At 39.5% G+C, this 15,000-nt stretch overlaps 5 protein-coding genes across 6 annotated transcripts in view; 1 reads left to right on the top strand and 4 right to left on the bottom strand.

Moving 5' to 3' along the window:
- The window catches only part of LOC149051496 (adhesion G protein-coupled receptor L4-like), a 9,760-nt gene extending 7,318 nt beyond the window's left edge, over positions 1-2,442 (top strand). Inside the window, exons 12-15 of the mRNA XM_089186744.1 lie at positions 107-189; positions 420-540; positions 1,035-1,076; positions 1,176-2,442. Coding sequence (XP_089042870.1) covers positions 107-189; positions 420-540; positions 1,035-1,076; positions 1,176-1,250 — 321 coding nt within the window. The 3' untranslated portion in view covers positions 1,251-2,442. The remainder of the gene's footprint in view (positions 1-106; positions 190-419; positions 541-1,034; positions 1,077-1,175) is intronic.
- Positions 2,443-2,628: 186 nt separating this feature from the next.
- Positions 2,629-4,690, bottom strand: LOC149051495 (uncharacterized). 2 transcript variants are annotated; one of them, XM_089186003.1, is made up of 2 exons: positions 3,701-4,690; positions 2,629-3,343 (listed from the first exon to the last, which is right to left on the bottom strand). In XM_089186003.1, the coding sequence occupies exons 1-2, from the start codon at positions 3,788-3,790 to the stop codon at positions 3,047-3,049; spliced, it is 387 nt and encodes a 128-aa protein (XP_089042129.1). In that variant the 5' UTR covers positions 3,791-4,690; the 3' UTR covers positions 2,629-3,046. The 2 variants fall into 2 exon arrangements, with proteins under 2 accessions (XP_089042129.1, XP_089042135.1); XM_089186009.1 differs by having other exon boundaries at positions 2,629-3,338; positions 3,701-3,819.
- A 1,095-nt stretch (positions 4,691-5,785) lies between these two features.
- Positions 5,786-10,269, bottom strand: LOC149051494 (uncharacterized). The gene is made up of 2 exons (XM_089185699.1): positions 7,242-10,269; positions 5,786-6,908 (listed from the first exon to the last, which is right to left on the bottom strand). The coding sequence occupies exons 1-2, from the start codon at positions 7,467-7,469 to the stop codon at positions 6,648-6,650; spliced, it is 489 nt and encodes a 162-aa protein (XP_089041825.1). The 5' UTR covers positions 7,470-10,269; the 3' UTR covers positions 5,786-6,647.
- Positions 10,270-10,294: 25 nt separating this feature from the next.
- Positions 10,295-11,987, bottom strand: LOC149051493 (uncharacterized). The gene is made up of 2 exons (XM_089185686.1): positions 11,253-11,987; positions 10,295-10,811 (listed from the first exon to the last, which is right to left on the bottom strand). Exons 1-2 carry the CDS (start codon positions 11,410-11,412, stop codon positions 10,477-10,479), a joined length of 495 nt encoding a protein of 164 aa, XP_089041812.1. The 5' UTR covers positions 11,413-11,987; the 3' UTR covers positions 10,295-10,476.
- A 2,243-nt stretch (positions 11,988-14,230) lies between these two features.
- LOC149051492 (uncharacterized) overlaps positions 14,231-15,000 on the bottom strand; it is a 4,576-nt gene continuing 3,806 nt past the window's right edge. Inside the window, exons 2-3 of the mRNA XM_089185517.1 lie at positions 14,589-14,807; positions 14,231-14,387 (exon numbers count right to left, since the gene is read on the bottom strand). Of these exons, the coding sequence (XP_089041643.1) occupies positions 14,260-14,387; positions 14,589-14,807 (347 nt within the window). The 3' untranslated portion in view covers positions 14,231-14,259. The remainder of the gene's footprint in view (positions 14,388-14,588; positions 14,808-15,000) is intronic.

Genomic DNA, 15,000 nt, shown 5'->3' with positions numbered 1-15,000 from the left:
GCCCCTTTTTCCCGCCTCTGTCCTATTTTTTCTCATATTTTATACCATTCTTGATAGACAATATACAAAAATCAAATTACTCGTATTCCTATTATTGCTTGTAAAGATTAATATGGCAATCCTCGTGCGAGTTATCAAGGAAGTTACTACAATCCAACAAGTGAAAGACAACCAGAGTGAGCAGATCAGGTAGGATGATCATCCCTCTTTTCCTCTGAAATCTTCCGATCCTTCCAACATAGCTGTTCCCAGCAGAATGCAAGATACTTGTCACAAATGAACCTCATAATGGTATAGCACATTATTGAGTACTTTAGCTCCCTTGTAGGACATCCGAGTGCAAAATCCAACCATCTGGTTTTTTTTTCCCTGAGGAATCGAGTTTCCAGGTTGAATATAAATCTCTTATTCGTCTTCAGGGTTGGTGTTCGAGCATGCCTGGTGTTGGCTCCGTTGCTTGGAGTTACATGGCTGATAGGTTTCTTGTCGCCATTGCACATTGCCTTTTCTTACATGTTTGTCGTCCTAAACTCTACACAGGTAAATTACAAAGCTAAGGGCTGATACGCCTGAGGTGCTACTTCCAGAGGAATGTTAAGGCGTATTTCCAAGAACATGATTATCAAATTTTCGAAACGAGTAAGGTGTAACTCAGATTAACGTTCTGATTCAGAAACTTTTGAAGCTAATGTTAAGCACAAAGAGAACTTAAAGCGAGAAAAATAGTTAAATTAGGTCGCAATGGCCTATCTTTAAAACTACAGACCTGCTAAAACCTCTGAAGTACCAAGATACCATTAATTCTTACGCTCAGAGTGCACTTAGCTTAGCCGTTAGCCGATAGAAAAGAATGATTGAAAATAAAAAGAAGTATGGGACCGTTAGTTTTACGAGAAGACTCTTTAATCATGGTAAAAAAAAAAACAACAATGCTCATTTGACGTTCTTCTAACCTACAGGTTCTTTTTTTTTTTTCATTTAACTATTTATTTATTAATCTGCTTATCTATTTACTGGACCCCTTTTTTCGGCAGGGCTTCTCGATTTTCTTCTTTCACTGCTTGAGAAATAGTGAGGTATGGATAAATTCGAGTCTTCATAATCTCCACGTCTTCAACAGGAAAAAATATTTGCTAGCGAAAGTCTCTAATTAGTGCCTCACTTTCCTCACTTAGATAAGAGAACGTTTCAAAAGAAGACTTCGACAAGCACGGCCCTCCCAGCTACACAAAAACAAACCCAAAATGTAAGAGGCAAAGTCTGTGAAGCCAGTCAGAGTGGAGATAGATACCGAAACTTTAGAGTTACAATAAACTATAATATATGCACCTGGAGATTTCTAAGTAGATACTGAACTTACGTTTACCTTTGATCAAAACTATGTAGAAATTCACCATCCCCACAGATTGTCAGCGGCTCAATTTTATTTATCGTCTGCGAGAAGATCCCACTGTTTTCAGAGGGCACTAATCGTCGCCAAAAGATCTTCAAAGGGAGACCGTAAAAAAATTAACTGAGGGATGGTAATTTCACAGAGCCTAATATGGAGGGGTGTGGCACAACCAAAATCCTTCCTCCCCCCCCTCCATGGCACAGTATCATGGTCATAATCGGACAGTGGGATAGGAGAGAAAACTGGACAATGCACATCAGCTGAAATTATAGCATTATACTTTCTTTTTGCTGATGTGTATTTTTCGCAAGTTTAGTCATGGTTTTGATAAATTGGTTACATTACTTTCGGTTGTCCAATGTTCAGCAATCGTTTAAGCCGTTTACTAATTAAATACACCCCTGCTTCGCAATTATTCGATTTTGTTTATAAATCGTGTGATTATAACCGGATTATACTCATTCTCGTTACTATTGGCAATTTCGCAAGTGCTTAAGAGTCCAGTTCTACTCACGAACGGAGACTTACAAAAGTCTAGTCTTAGAGCGGTAAATCTTCAAATCGTCCTAAACAAGAATGCCGACTTACCATCTTGCTCTCCATTGTTTTAATTGTAAAATACATTTACTCCGATCCCTATTGGAAAAGTTAATCGAAATTGTAAGGTTGCTCCATAAAACTGTTCACTCATAAAATCTTATTCGCAATTTTTCCCTACCGTCTGCTATACAATTCCCACGTCGTTAGTTTGGAGACTTAGGTATATAATCAACTAATTATCCTTTCATTTAAATTTTCTTCATTTTCATCTCTTAATTTATCTGAATACTGTTTTGATGTTGCGAGGAGAAGTTATTTCTTGGTCACTGGTGCGAAGAAGTGAAATCTTAATATCTATAAACAGTCATTATGCATATGAATTAACTCAAGTGCAGCTGATTTTATTAAGTACAACAATCAATTCAGCGTGTAGGGTGTAACATATAGATGATAACAATTTCATAAGGCTATTACACTTTGAAAAGGATAATAAAAATGTTATATAACCATGCAGGTACAACTGTTACATGTTCATCGTTTTTTCATAAACACTTGATAATACAAATAGTCCAAAAAAACAAATTATCTAAGCTGCCAGCGAAGCGAATTGGCTTGAGGAAACGAGAAGAGACTGGAAAAAGCTCTTGAGCACCCCAGGACCTCACCATCCTTATTTCGTCACTCACTGCCTCTAAAAATTTCACATTGACCATTACATTAGAAAAAGGAACACATCTTTAAACAACAGTACTATGAGGGAATGCTGTTTATAGGAAAATGGAAACAAAATGCGAGGAAGGGGAGGGAAGGGTAATACTATAACAGGTTTCTTGATGTCAGCTAAGCAAGGCTTTCTTTATCCCGCTGCTAGTTCCCAATTTTTTTTTTTTTCAAAGATGCTGCTCCATTTTCCAGACTGGAAATCAAACAATTGCACAGGGAACTTCAGAGGTTATGAAAAATAGGGCAACTCTCGGTGTTTTTAGCATGGTTATGGGACTTTTTTGGGCTTAAATACAACTAAAAGTAATGTATAGAAAATAAAATATACCTCGCAAACAGTTATCTAAAACATGCATCGAGTGTCATTTGCACGCTCTCTACCAATAATAACTAAAGTATCACCACTCCTTCCCTCTCTCCCCTCCCACCCCTGATGCAGGGGTGGGAGGGGAGAGAGGGAAGGAGTGGTGATACTTTGTCATTTTTGACAAGATCTTCTTTGTCATTTTTGTCGTCTTTGTCGTCTTCGTCATCAAGTTCATCCCCCAATGTCGCTCCTGGGTCAATTTCAATGCTTTTGCTGAAATTGGCGGGTACTCGGAAAGTAATCCTATACTTTTTGCCCATCTTTTCGAGCTTTGGGTAGCCACCGCTGCTGAAGTTGGCAAATTTGCCATTTATTCTGCACTAGTAAAAAAAATGAAAGAAAAAAAAAATTAAAATCGTCATAAGTTAAAACAAATAAATGAAAAGTGCAGCCTTTACAGTGGCAGAATATATTGTGTGCGAACGCTCTCCAGGAGGCAATTTTCAAATTGGACTTATCTAAGATACAGCTAAAAAGTAAAAATAAAAACAGCAACAACAAGAGCAACAACAAACACAACAACCTGACAAACTAAAAGGTTTTGTTGATCACTGACTAGCGATTCTTTAGATCGTTTCATGGTTTGCTGACGCCACCCCACTTGGGTTAGTACGTAGGTCAACCAACAGAAAGGGCCGTTTAGATCTATTGCATAATGATTTCATTTAGAATGTTACCTTGTTAGCGGCTGACATTTCATCATCGGTATCGCTTCCATCGCCAAAGCGGAAATGCTTGCCACATTTACCTACTTTCCGGCACGGCATTTTTCGATTGAGTTTCTTGTGTTTACCGTCACTGTCTTCGATGTCTCCGTCTTTCCTTGGGTTTTGAACCTTTCTTCCCTGGACAATGAGTCCCAACTCAATATCGTTCGCCTCACTAAAAGTAAAGTTTTCAAGCTGTAGAAAAAAAATCAAATTTCGAACTTATTTGGTTTATAGAGTGAAATAATTAAATGACTTTCAATTCAATGTCGAGAGTATTTGGGATTGCGTCGTTTTTGTTGCAGTTGTTGTTTCGTTATGTTTTTTTGTTGTTTTTGTGTTTATATTTGTTTTGTTTTGCTTCTTTTTTTTTTTTACTCAACTCTGCGATTGTCTCGCACCACCTTCTGGGTCAGTCCGGTTCATTTTTCAAGCAAGTCAAAGCTGAGGCGGACCTAGTTCGTTACTCAAAGGTACCTGTCACCAGTCTGAGGTAAAAAGACAAGCCATTGATTTTTTATATCCCCATAAGTCTAAAGCACATATCTGTCTCAGGGAAACATAAATATATGCCTAGATTGGCCCTAGATTAGCCCAAACAGCGAAAGCTGAAGGACTGATGACAAACTTAATTTTGATAATGTTTTAAGTGAGATTAATTATCAAAACAGATCAATAACGGTTTCCCGTGCTGGAATCAATATCTTTATGTTGTAAATTTAACTCAAACTTTTTTTTTCCCTGAAAACGGCATAGTACGGAAAAAGAGGACTCCTGTTCCGTCTAAAACTGAAAATAAATCCAATGGAGTCAAGTTAACATAGGTAAGTCCTTTAAGTTGTCCCACTCAGTACCATCTTAAAAATAGTTTACGCTCCCGATAAGCCCTACGTGATTATAATGTCTAGTCACAAAGATAACATTATAGATTGATTAAAAGCTTAAATTTCCCAGAAAATGAGTGCGTACCTTCAGGAATAATTTCATTGAGCCATTTTTCATTTCTATCTCATCATCATCGAATTTGATCGTTCCGTTGTGGCAAAGAATGCAGATGTCAACGCACAGATATGCCTTTCGAGCCTTGAAGTGAGTCTTGGCGGAGAGTTTCACTGCCTTCAGGCATACATCAGACAAACAGTACAAACAGTGACAAGTCAACCAAAGTTTACTTTCACTCCTACTTTCATATTTTGTAGCCCAAAATGTCCTAATAATTGTGGTGTAGTTTTTTTGTGAAAATATATTTTAGTTTTGGGAAGTAGGCTACTTACTGCCGTAAGCAAAATTATGGGTCCCGTCAGCATCAGTCAGCGTCAGACTTGAGTCTCGATTGGGAATTAGTCAATAGGCTACCAAAAATCAAGACAGAGGCGAAGTTTTCTATACTAATGTCTGTACACTTATTTGCAAGCGAAAGGAAAGTCTCTGATTAGCGCCTTGCATTCCTCACTTAGAAAAGAGAACGTTTCAAAAGACGACCTCGACAAGCACGGCCCTCCCGGCTGCACAAAATAAAACCCCGAATGTTAGAAGCAAAGTCTATGAAGCCAGTCTGAGTCGAGATAGATGCTGAAATAGGAAAAGTTCACCGAAATTGCAAGGTTGCTGCTTAAAACTGTTCACTCATAAAATCTCATTTGCAATTCTCCCTCTACCGTCTGCTATACAATTCTCACGAAGTTAGTTGGAGACTGGTATTGAACCAACAAACTATCCCTTCACTAGAATTTTCTTCAGTCTCACGCCTTAATTAATCTGAATACTGTATTGATGTAGCAAGGAGAAGTTATTTAATGGTCACTTGTGAGAGTCAGAGGGTTACTGCTGTAGCTGAGAAGTTCTTTAGCCAATTTAAGCTTCTTGCTCTGCTTTTTCAAATTTTTTGGCAATTTTCTTCATCAAATGCCTTGGATCGTGATACAGTTACGATATTTATATCATTCTATGATTAAATATTCGAGATTTAGCTCTGTGTTTGAGGTGTCAGAGAAGCCTTCGTGTTTTATAAAGAAGTAAATCTTAATATCTGCAAACAGCCATTAACTATATGAATTAACCTTGCAAGTGCAAATGGTTTTATTGAGTCAAACAATCAATTCAGTGCGTAGATTGTAACATACTAATGACTAAGCTATTAGGCCATTACACTTTGAAAAGGGCAATAAAAATGTTATATAACTATGCAGGTACAACTGTTGCACGTTCATCGTTTTTTATGCAAATAATCTGAAAAACAAATTATCTAAGCTGCTAGCAAAGCGAATGGGCTCGAGAAAACGAGAAGAGACTGGAATCAGCTCTCGGGCACCTCAGGACCTCACCATCTTTATTTCCTCACTCGCTTCCTCTTAAAACTTTACATTAACTATTACATTAGAAAAAGGAATACATTTTTAAACATCAGTATAATGTAGGAATTCTGAAAATGGGAACATAGAAACAAAATGCGTGGAAGGGGAGGGAGGGGTGGTACTATCAGAGGTATCTAATATGAGCTGGGCAAGGCTTTGTTTATTCCACTGCTAACTACCAGTATTATTTCAAAAGATGCTGCTCCAGTTTTCAGACTAGAAATCTTACAATTTTGGCTTAAAACAATGTGATACATCTCCAGAGGAAACTTCAAAGGTTGTGGAAAAGTTTTCGAAGAGCAATTGTTGGTGATTTCTAACATGGTAGCTAACGTAAGCACTCTTTTGGTCTTGAATACAGCTCAAAGTAGGCCATGAAAATAATGTATACGTCGCAAAGAGGTATATAATACGTGCAATATAATACGCGTATGGAGTGTAGTTAGCACACACTCTCCCAATAATAACTAGAGTACCCCTTCCCTCTCTCCCCTCCCACCACTACATCACATTAAAACAACATACGTAGCTTCTCAAAAGCCTGACGAAAAACTTTACTGTTCTCAGTTGAACGCGAATATGGACGCCAGCATCACGAAAAGCAACAAGAAATTCAGCTGAACAGAAATTGCGTTACATACTTTATCGTCTTTATCATCGTTATCGCCTTCGTAATAAAATTCATCCCCCAATGTCACTCCTGGGTCGATTTCAATGCTTTTACTTGAAGTGAGGCCCATTTCGAAATACATCATATACCTTTTGCCAACCTTCTCTACCAATGGATACTGGTCGAGGTGGGTAAATTTGCCATCTATTTTGCACTAGTGAAACAAATGAAATTAGGATCGTCATAAGTTAGAAATAAAAAAAGAAGCGCAGGCTTTACAATGGCAGAATATGTTATGTGCGAACGATCTCCAGGAGGCGGTTTTCAAATTGAACTTATCTAGAATACACCAAAAAACGAATAGCAACAACGAAAACAACAACGAACACAACAACCTGGCAAACTAAAAGGTTTTGTTGATCACTGACTAGCGATTCACTGAATATTTTTACGGTTTCTTGAAGTTTTCCTTCTTAGTTTTTTACGCAAGTCAACCAACAGAAGGGCGGTTTAAATCTGTTGCATAACGATTCATTTAGAATGTTACCTTGGAAGCAAATGACATTTCATCATCCGTACCGTCTCCGTCGCCAAAGCGGAAATGCTTGCCGCATTTACCTCTGCTCCAGCATGGTATATTCCGAGTGACATGGGGTCGTTTGTTTCTACTGACACCGAGTTCTTGGCTTTTATTTGGGTATTGACCTAATCTTCCCTGGACAATGAGTCGCATAATAACTTCACCCGTCTTACCGGAAAGATAGTTAAGAGCCATTTTCCGAGAAAATCGAAAATCGCAAGACACTCGTAAAAAATTGGAATTTTTTTCTTTTGCCAAAACATCCCTTTTAGTGACCTAATTCAAGAAAAAATAGTTTTGAGTTCAAGCGATTCATTGTACGGGAGAAATAACAAAAAGTTTGAAAAATCGATTTATTGCTGTCTTTTCGCGCTTAAAAACAGCAGAATCCGACCGCAACTTCGAGAAAACGGTCAACGCATAAGAAACAATCCCTAACATCGAAACTTCAGCCGAGTATTATTTCGTTCTTAATCTTTAAAATCCTAAAAGAAAAATTTGAAGAAAGAAGTTTTTAACATTTACAATCGACAAGTTTAAATGGTCATATTTGTGTCTCTTGAAATGTTAGAAAATGAAAGCGATTTTTAACTGTTGTAAAAGCCCTCTGGTATATGTCGCTTCCTAGTAAAACCCATGTAGAATAAAGCCTTGGCTATTGAAGTAAATTACGGGAACGTTTTAGCTCTGGAAATTAAATGCAGCCCTGACACTGGAGTAAGCAATTTGAGAATTTAAGTTAATCAAATTTATGCAAATTAGACGGCCCGCTGAATGAATTCATACTAAACGCAAAGTTTAGTGTAAAAGGACTACTTACTGTTGCTTATAATGTGTTTTTAGAGTGAAAATGTTATTTCTAGCTTTCAGCCGTGTTGGTAAGTGCCGTAAATAACTTTTTATATGACGACTGAAAAACGTTTGTTTAGCCACTTTGCTACCAGTGAAATCGTTGAGATCGCAACTTCGAACTGAAGCTGTCCTCGCTTGACGAAACTCCGTTACCACAATTTTAAAATAGTTTCTTCAGGGGGAAAAAGCAGAATTAAAATGCATTCGAAACCGTTGACTTCGATTCTGAATTCGTTTAGTTACGATTTCAAGCCATCACAAGGTCTTATGACCTCTGCTGACCCGGAAATCGGTTACATGCCAAGGTCACGTTAGCAAACTGTCACGAAATACTCCATAGCTTCTGTTTTCGGCCTTTGTTTTGGTAAAAAAATATATAAACTTTTCACTGAACAGACCTTCTTGCTTTGTTTGATTTATATATTTGTATTGGTCTGGACACATGCATATTCTGACTGGCTGTGAAAGACATTCATCTCAGTTTTTGATTCAGAGTGGTATAATACTTCCTAAAATATTTCAAACACAAATGGTTCCTTAATAAGTTCGTTATTCCCGAATTTCCCACCTTGCAACAATCCCTACAGCAAAAAAAAAAAAAGCAGAAAAGTCAACTTTATAGCTTGCTTTAGTTTTGTTTTGGATTATTTTTTTATGATTTTTCCTCCGAAACCAGGAAACCCTAGCCAGGTAACTAGAAATTCTCAGTTTCATTAAGAGCTTGTCCACAACACAACTTTAAACTTGCGTGTGCTTATCGCATCCTTAAAGCCTTCCAGACCTCTTCAAAATTGTTGAAAAGCCTATTGAGGCTAATAATAATCTTTGAGTTAACTATGACCAATTCACGCCGCGAGCGCGAGAAAGAGAACCACTCCGCAGGGCTCAATACGCGATGTGGAGTGTTATAAAATTCCACATTCTCGCGCGTAACGCTTTCTATAGAGACCTCTAGAAGTGTTGTTTAGCGAAGATAAATAAAAGTTATCTTTGGTTAACTCAAAGAACTTGCAGAAATACCTCCAGCCTGCATAACAGGCGCTTTATGAACCAAGCGAGGCGAAAGTGGCATTTTGCGCGAAGCGCGAGAAGCGACGAGGGGAGGAGAAAAATAAAGCTTTATTTTTCTCCATCCCTCGTCTCGCGCTTCGCACTCGTTTCGTGCTTCGAGCAAATGCTGCGTTCACCTCGCCTTGCTCATAAAGCGGCTGTTATGCAGGCTAAAATACCTCTTCACATTTATAAGATAAGGTGTCATTGATTCGTTAGAGCGGGAAGAGACATTTATAACGTGTAAATAGTCACGAGCTGAAAGGTAACTGACTGATTTGTAACAAGGACTCACCCTGACAAACAAGAAATGATCTCACTTTCCGAAGAGGAACGCTCTTTTAAACATAAACAAACTTCAAAAATAAGTAAAGGAAGCAAAACAATGAGCAAAATAGATTTTTTCTTGACTTAGTTATTCCGGCGAGAACAAATGGTGAATGATTCACTCCTGGAAGCAAGCCTCTGAGGAGAAGTAAGAACACCGTTTAGGCAAAACTCTACAATTTGTGTACTTAACTAGCCTGTTCACAGACTCACTTCATTTTTAGATATCGTCGAGTGCACGTATAAAAAAAAAGCGCGTTCCGCCCTCTCTCACGAGAAATCGCTTATCTTGTGCGCACCAAATTCCCAAAACAGAAATCGCTTATCTTGTGCGCACCAAATTCCCAAAACAGAAAAACGTCTGTGAGCAGGGTAGTACTTTCTGTTTCTACATATTTTGCCCACGGAGCTGGCAAGTGCAATTAATGACGGCTTTTTTCAGCAGGTCAACGTAGAGCGCTTTGCGGCGAACAGGCTTGGGAGGTACTTCTAATTCTAGTTGCTGACAAATGTTTTGAAGCATTCCAAGTTTAAGTCGCTCCAGAGATCCTCCCTTGGCTATGGCACAGATATCGTACTGATCGTAAGTGATGGGGTGCTGTAGCGTGATGGATAGGATTGTTTCTCTTGCCATGGTAAAGTTTTCCTCTTATACTACAGCTTGGATTTCAGCATCGTCGGATGTTTACCGTCGGACCTTCGCTGCAAGACCTGAGAAATATGAAGTACACTGCTGCTGGGTAAGAAACTCGGATACTTTGAACAAACGAACACTAGCTATCAGGTCCTTGTGCACATCTCATTTCACGTTACGATATCACCGTCTGGTTTTCTGCCGCTGGTTTGACCAATTGTAAACTTCGCATTTAGATAATCCCTCTGGTTTTGGTTAAAGCGATATGCTTTTTTGCTCGGCTTTAGCGCCCATCCTTCTTTTACCTCTAATTCGCCGGATGTAGCCTCTCTTGTATCCCTAAAAGACGCAAACGAAATAACTTGACTGGTCGTGCCCTCCTCCAACCTGGACTTGTAGTCTAGTTTGGCAAGGTCTAACAAAGACCGTTTCAGGAGACTTGGTGCATTTCTCTAAAGATAGGTGTTTTTCGAGAGATGACAGCCTTTGAAAGACCTTAACACACCCATCCTGAGGGCAGGTAAACACGGATGACGATTCATTTGTATTGTCAGTATGATCATGATCCTGCTCCACTTCCGTCTCTTGCTTCTTACTTGACTGAGTCGGTTTTGGGCTAAGGGGTTTAAAGACTCCAGAAGAAAACTCAGATGAAAGCCAACCAATGCCATGCTCTGAAGTAGATAACACATAAAGAAACAAGATTTACATAAACAGCACTGTTCACCTACTTCAATACTTCACTCTGCACAACCTGTGAAGAGTGCCCCTTTGGTCCACTTTACTTCGCGAACAGATGAAACGTTTGCTTTTTACATCTTATGACGACATGTTCTTCAGAACCGCCATATGTCCGTTTTAAAATTTTTGTAGAACAAATTAAGCGCTATAAATTTATAAAGGGGCTAAGGGGCTTAAGTCTTTTACAAAGCAAAACCCCACGGGGTGGCAGACATCCGCTCCTCCTGCGTACCAGGATGGGAAATGGATGCCTTTCATGCGTCTGAAGGCTATAACAAACACCTTTTTACTCAAACTGTAAAAAAAATATCTTTTTGCTCGATGAAATAATTCTATGAAAAAACGATGAAATTGTGAATTTTCATTAGACTAACCTTCTGATGTTGTTTCCAATGCGATCTCTTTTCCCTTTCCCATACCATAAGCGCGCCAAGCTACGAGAACTTCGTCTTTAAACTCGAAATTGTTTAATTTGTTGATACCAGTAATCTGTCTGTTGTCATCTACTACTGCTTCCTCTTCAACACTTTGCATGACAGCAACTCGAACTACTTCTACCCCCCCATGCGAAAGAAGAGCACTCTTCAGTTGTTCGGCATTGGCCACGTCATTTCCTTCGTTTATGAAAGTCCTGACGTGATTCTCGCAGGTTGCAGCGAGCCTGTCTGTGGCACCTTTTCCACCCTGTGGGTCAGAAAAGTCAATGCGCTTGATTTCGATGCCGGTGGAGGAGGATATCACTGGGCATGAGAGTACGGTGGACGACGAATGATAACATCCTGCGTTATCCTAGCGAAAGAACGCCTTGTTAATCTCACTGTGTTCCAGCTTGATGGTATTCAGGACATCCTGCATGATTTTAACCACTGCAGCACTGCCTTGATTGCACGACTGGACTATGTGCAGAAAGCCCTGCCACTGGAGTACCACGCTCACACGACGGTAGACGACAGAAACGTGCCAGGAGATACCTCGCTTACCAAACCAGTCGGTTTGGGACTCTCTGTATTTTTGTGGCAGGAACTTCATGGCCCAGTCGTTAATTATCAAGACAGTGTTGTCGTCAAGTTTCTCCAGTGCATCTATTCTCGCTTGGTATTGGTTAGCTGATCTAATTAACTTCTGCTATCAATTAATCTTAAGTAACCTATACCTGTGAGGAAAAGTGACTTTGACCTCAAGTTTTACACTATGTCTTACTTATTTTGTGTTTTAAATTTTACTTTTTAGGAAAGTCCACGGTTTCAATGATGAATTCTTTTTTTTCCTGAGAAGCCCATTTTATACACTTTAAAATGACATATGGTAGGTGTTATTCCTGTAAATGTTTGTTGAGATATGAATTAAAACTGAATGTGGACAAATTTTTGCTAATTTTTTTGGAATGACATGGGTGCACATAAAAATTCATAAAAAATTCATTATTTATTATTTTTCTTTCAGATTTTCAGGAAATGTTGCTGACATGTTAATAATTAACTTATGCTATCAATTAATCTTAAGTAACCTATACCTATGAGGAAAAGTGACTTTTACCTCAAGTTTTACACTATGTCTTACTTATTTTGTGTTTTAAATTTTACTTTTTAGGAAAGTCCAAGGTTTCAATGATGAATTTTTTTTCCCTGAAAAGCCCATTCTATACACTTTAAAATGACATATTGTAGGTGTTATTCCTGTAAATATTTGTTGAGATATGAATTGAAAACTGAATGTGGACAAATTTGTGCGTTTTTTAACCAGCAGAGGAAGGGCTAAGGATGTGGCATTTCCAGGACATTATGGCCAGCTGGGCTGTCTGGAATATAAATAGCGCTTCGTCGTTCGCGTCCTGAGTCGGAAAGGTCGTCTCGCCAAGGACCCGTTCAATCTTTGCCAGAGTTTCCTGAAGACTTTGACAACGGTCACAAAGATTAGTGTGTTGGTGACTGCATTGTTGCTGGTAATCTGAATCACTACAGTCGCTAAGAGCAAACAACACATAATGGTCTGCTACGTTAGAGGGGCTAGTGACAAGAACCTGTTGATAAAACAAAACTGAGATTACTGTTTGTCTGTGCTTATACTTCAATATAATAGTTAATCAAATGATTTTTTAATCTAACATATATTATTAACGTAGGGGGGGCGAATAACTTTTAACCTTAACCTTAGAGAAGGCTATCCTCGACTATCCTCGTGCGCGCATTGTTAATCTCGAGAATTTATGTAAGCTAGTTACACGTGCACCATTTAGAGAAGAAAAAGAGTACAAATTTTTTTTTTACGGAATGATTTTGTTGACGAGATAAAAGAAGTACTTACTTTTAGTTTTATTCAAGCTGTCTTTCTGGAGTCAGAATTCACATTACCCTATAGTCCCCCTTCAAATACTGCTTGCTTGCACAACTGTAGTCTCCCACTCCTTGCCGGAACCTAATTCCCCTATTTGGCGTACAAGGGCCACGAGATCATCAAATGCGCGAGCACCTTCAGCTGCAAAATAATCTAAGCCCTGCAGTGAATTTCTTACAGAGGCACATGCACTCAAAGAGTACCCGTCTCATAGTAGTTCCGCTGAATGGTCTGAAGTTGATCTTCAAACAGTCCTGAGTGTACTGTTGTACCACTCGCTCGGGTATCATCATACGGATTACGTTAGGTACTTGAATAACCTCATCAGACGAAAGCTTGAGATGTTTTTGCCCAAATGGAAAGTCCTGAAAAAGATGCGGACTTGTGATGAAACTAAGAAAGTGGTCAAGCTGCCTCAAGTCTACTCGTATTCGTGTGGTAGACTGTTGTGGAACTTGAGCGCCTCGGCCAAACTGTGATCGATGAAGATTAGCCACGGAGTATCCGTAACTCGTCAACCCCAGGATATAACGGGAAATATTGTTGAAAGTTCCAACCCCTGCCATAATCAAAAGCACTTGTCTACGGGTATCCCAGCTGGTTGCATTCTGGTACGTTTCTGCTAGGGCCTCTAAATACAAATGCTCTGAATGTGACAACTCGCTTACACCTAGGGCCTTGTTCATAGCCGTAGAAGAGGCTAGACGTCGCCAGAGTTCACCAGCATTATCAGGGGTGACGCTCTTTAGTACAGTTGCTACTATTTCTGTGGCTCTCCTTGTCTGACGTTGTCTTGTACGCTCAGAGGAATCAATCCAAGAAATCCATGGCTTTCCAAGCGGCTCAATTTTGCATGCTGCCAGGAACTCACTCAGCTTAACGTGCGGCTCATGTAAGATCACAGGTGAGGATACGTCACTCTGAGTGGAAGCTGTGCTTATTGTGTCTGGCGACAGAAAGGTGTCATCAGCGAATGTAAGACGTCCCAAGCTTTCTGCGAACTCTTCAACAGATTGACCAGTATCACTCTGTATCCAAGGTTACCGTTTACTTACTTACATTTGCTTCTGAAGTCTTTAGTTCTACGTATGGAGTAACTTCAATCATTGGTGCGGGTGTCACTTTCTGTTGTTGGTTTGTCTCCGCGAAATGTTGCTTGCACATTCTGCAAAGAGCTGTGGCAAAAATAAATGTTAACCTTGTTAAAAGGCCATCGCCGATTTCTTTACTATTCTTCAAAGCCATTTTCTTCCTTGGGGGGAGGGGAACAGGAGAATAAAGGGTATTGTAACGCTTGCGCATATGTTGCTTTACGCCCTCGCGCGTTTAAAATTAAAGCGTGTACTTTAGCTACAAATGTGTTACGATAAACTTACGCAATCCAACTTGAATAAGTATTCCTTCAGTGTTTAAAATAAATGCAGATAGAACGCTGCCCAAATGCCGATCGCCTTTGACCGAGGCTGTTTTGTGAGCAGCTATTTCTAGTGGAATGCTACACTTCACTTTTGAGGATCTCCAGCGCATACCAAATTCCGCTCTGTGGCGAGGGCATATTGTCAATGACAAGTGGGACTCTTCCACTGCAAATACCCCTAAACAAAGGTAAAGAGAAAATTTTCCATTGCATACATCACGAGCGAGTTGAGAGGCTCGTGTGCTAGGAGATCTTGAGGTCGCGTTTTCATAAAAAGGTCTTTAAAGTCTGTGTATCAGTGACAGGTGTGTGTGCGTGGGTGGCGGAGCGGGGATGGTGAATGAAGATCTTTTTTGCTATCGTAAGCGTTC

Source organism: Pocillopora damicornis, chromosome 1 (assembly GCF_964200805.1).
Source record: "Pocillopora damicornis chromosome 1, jaPocDami1.2, whole genome shotgun sequence".
NCBI lineage: Eukaryota > Metazoa > Cnidaria > Anthozoa > Scleractinia > Pocilloporidae > Pocillopora > Pocillopora damicornis.
The sequence above is the reverse complement of the archived record's forward strand: the minus strand, read 5'-3'. Positions and strand labels throughout refer to the sequence as shown.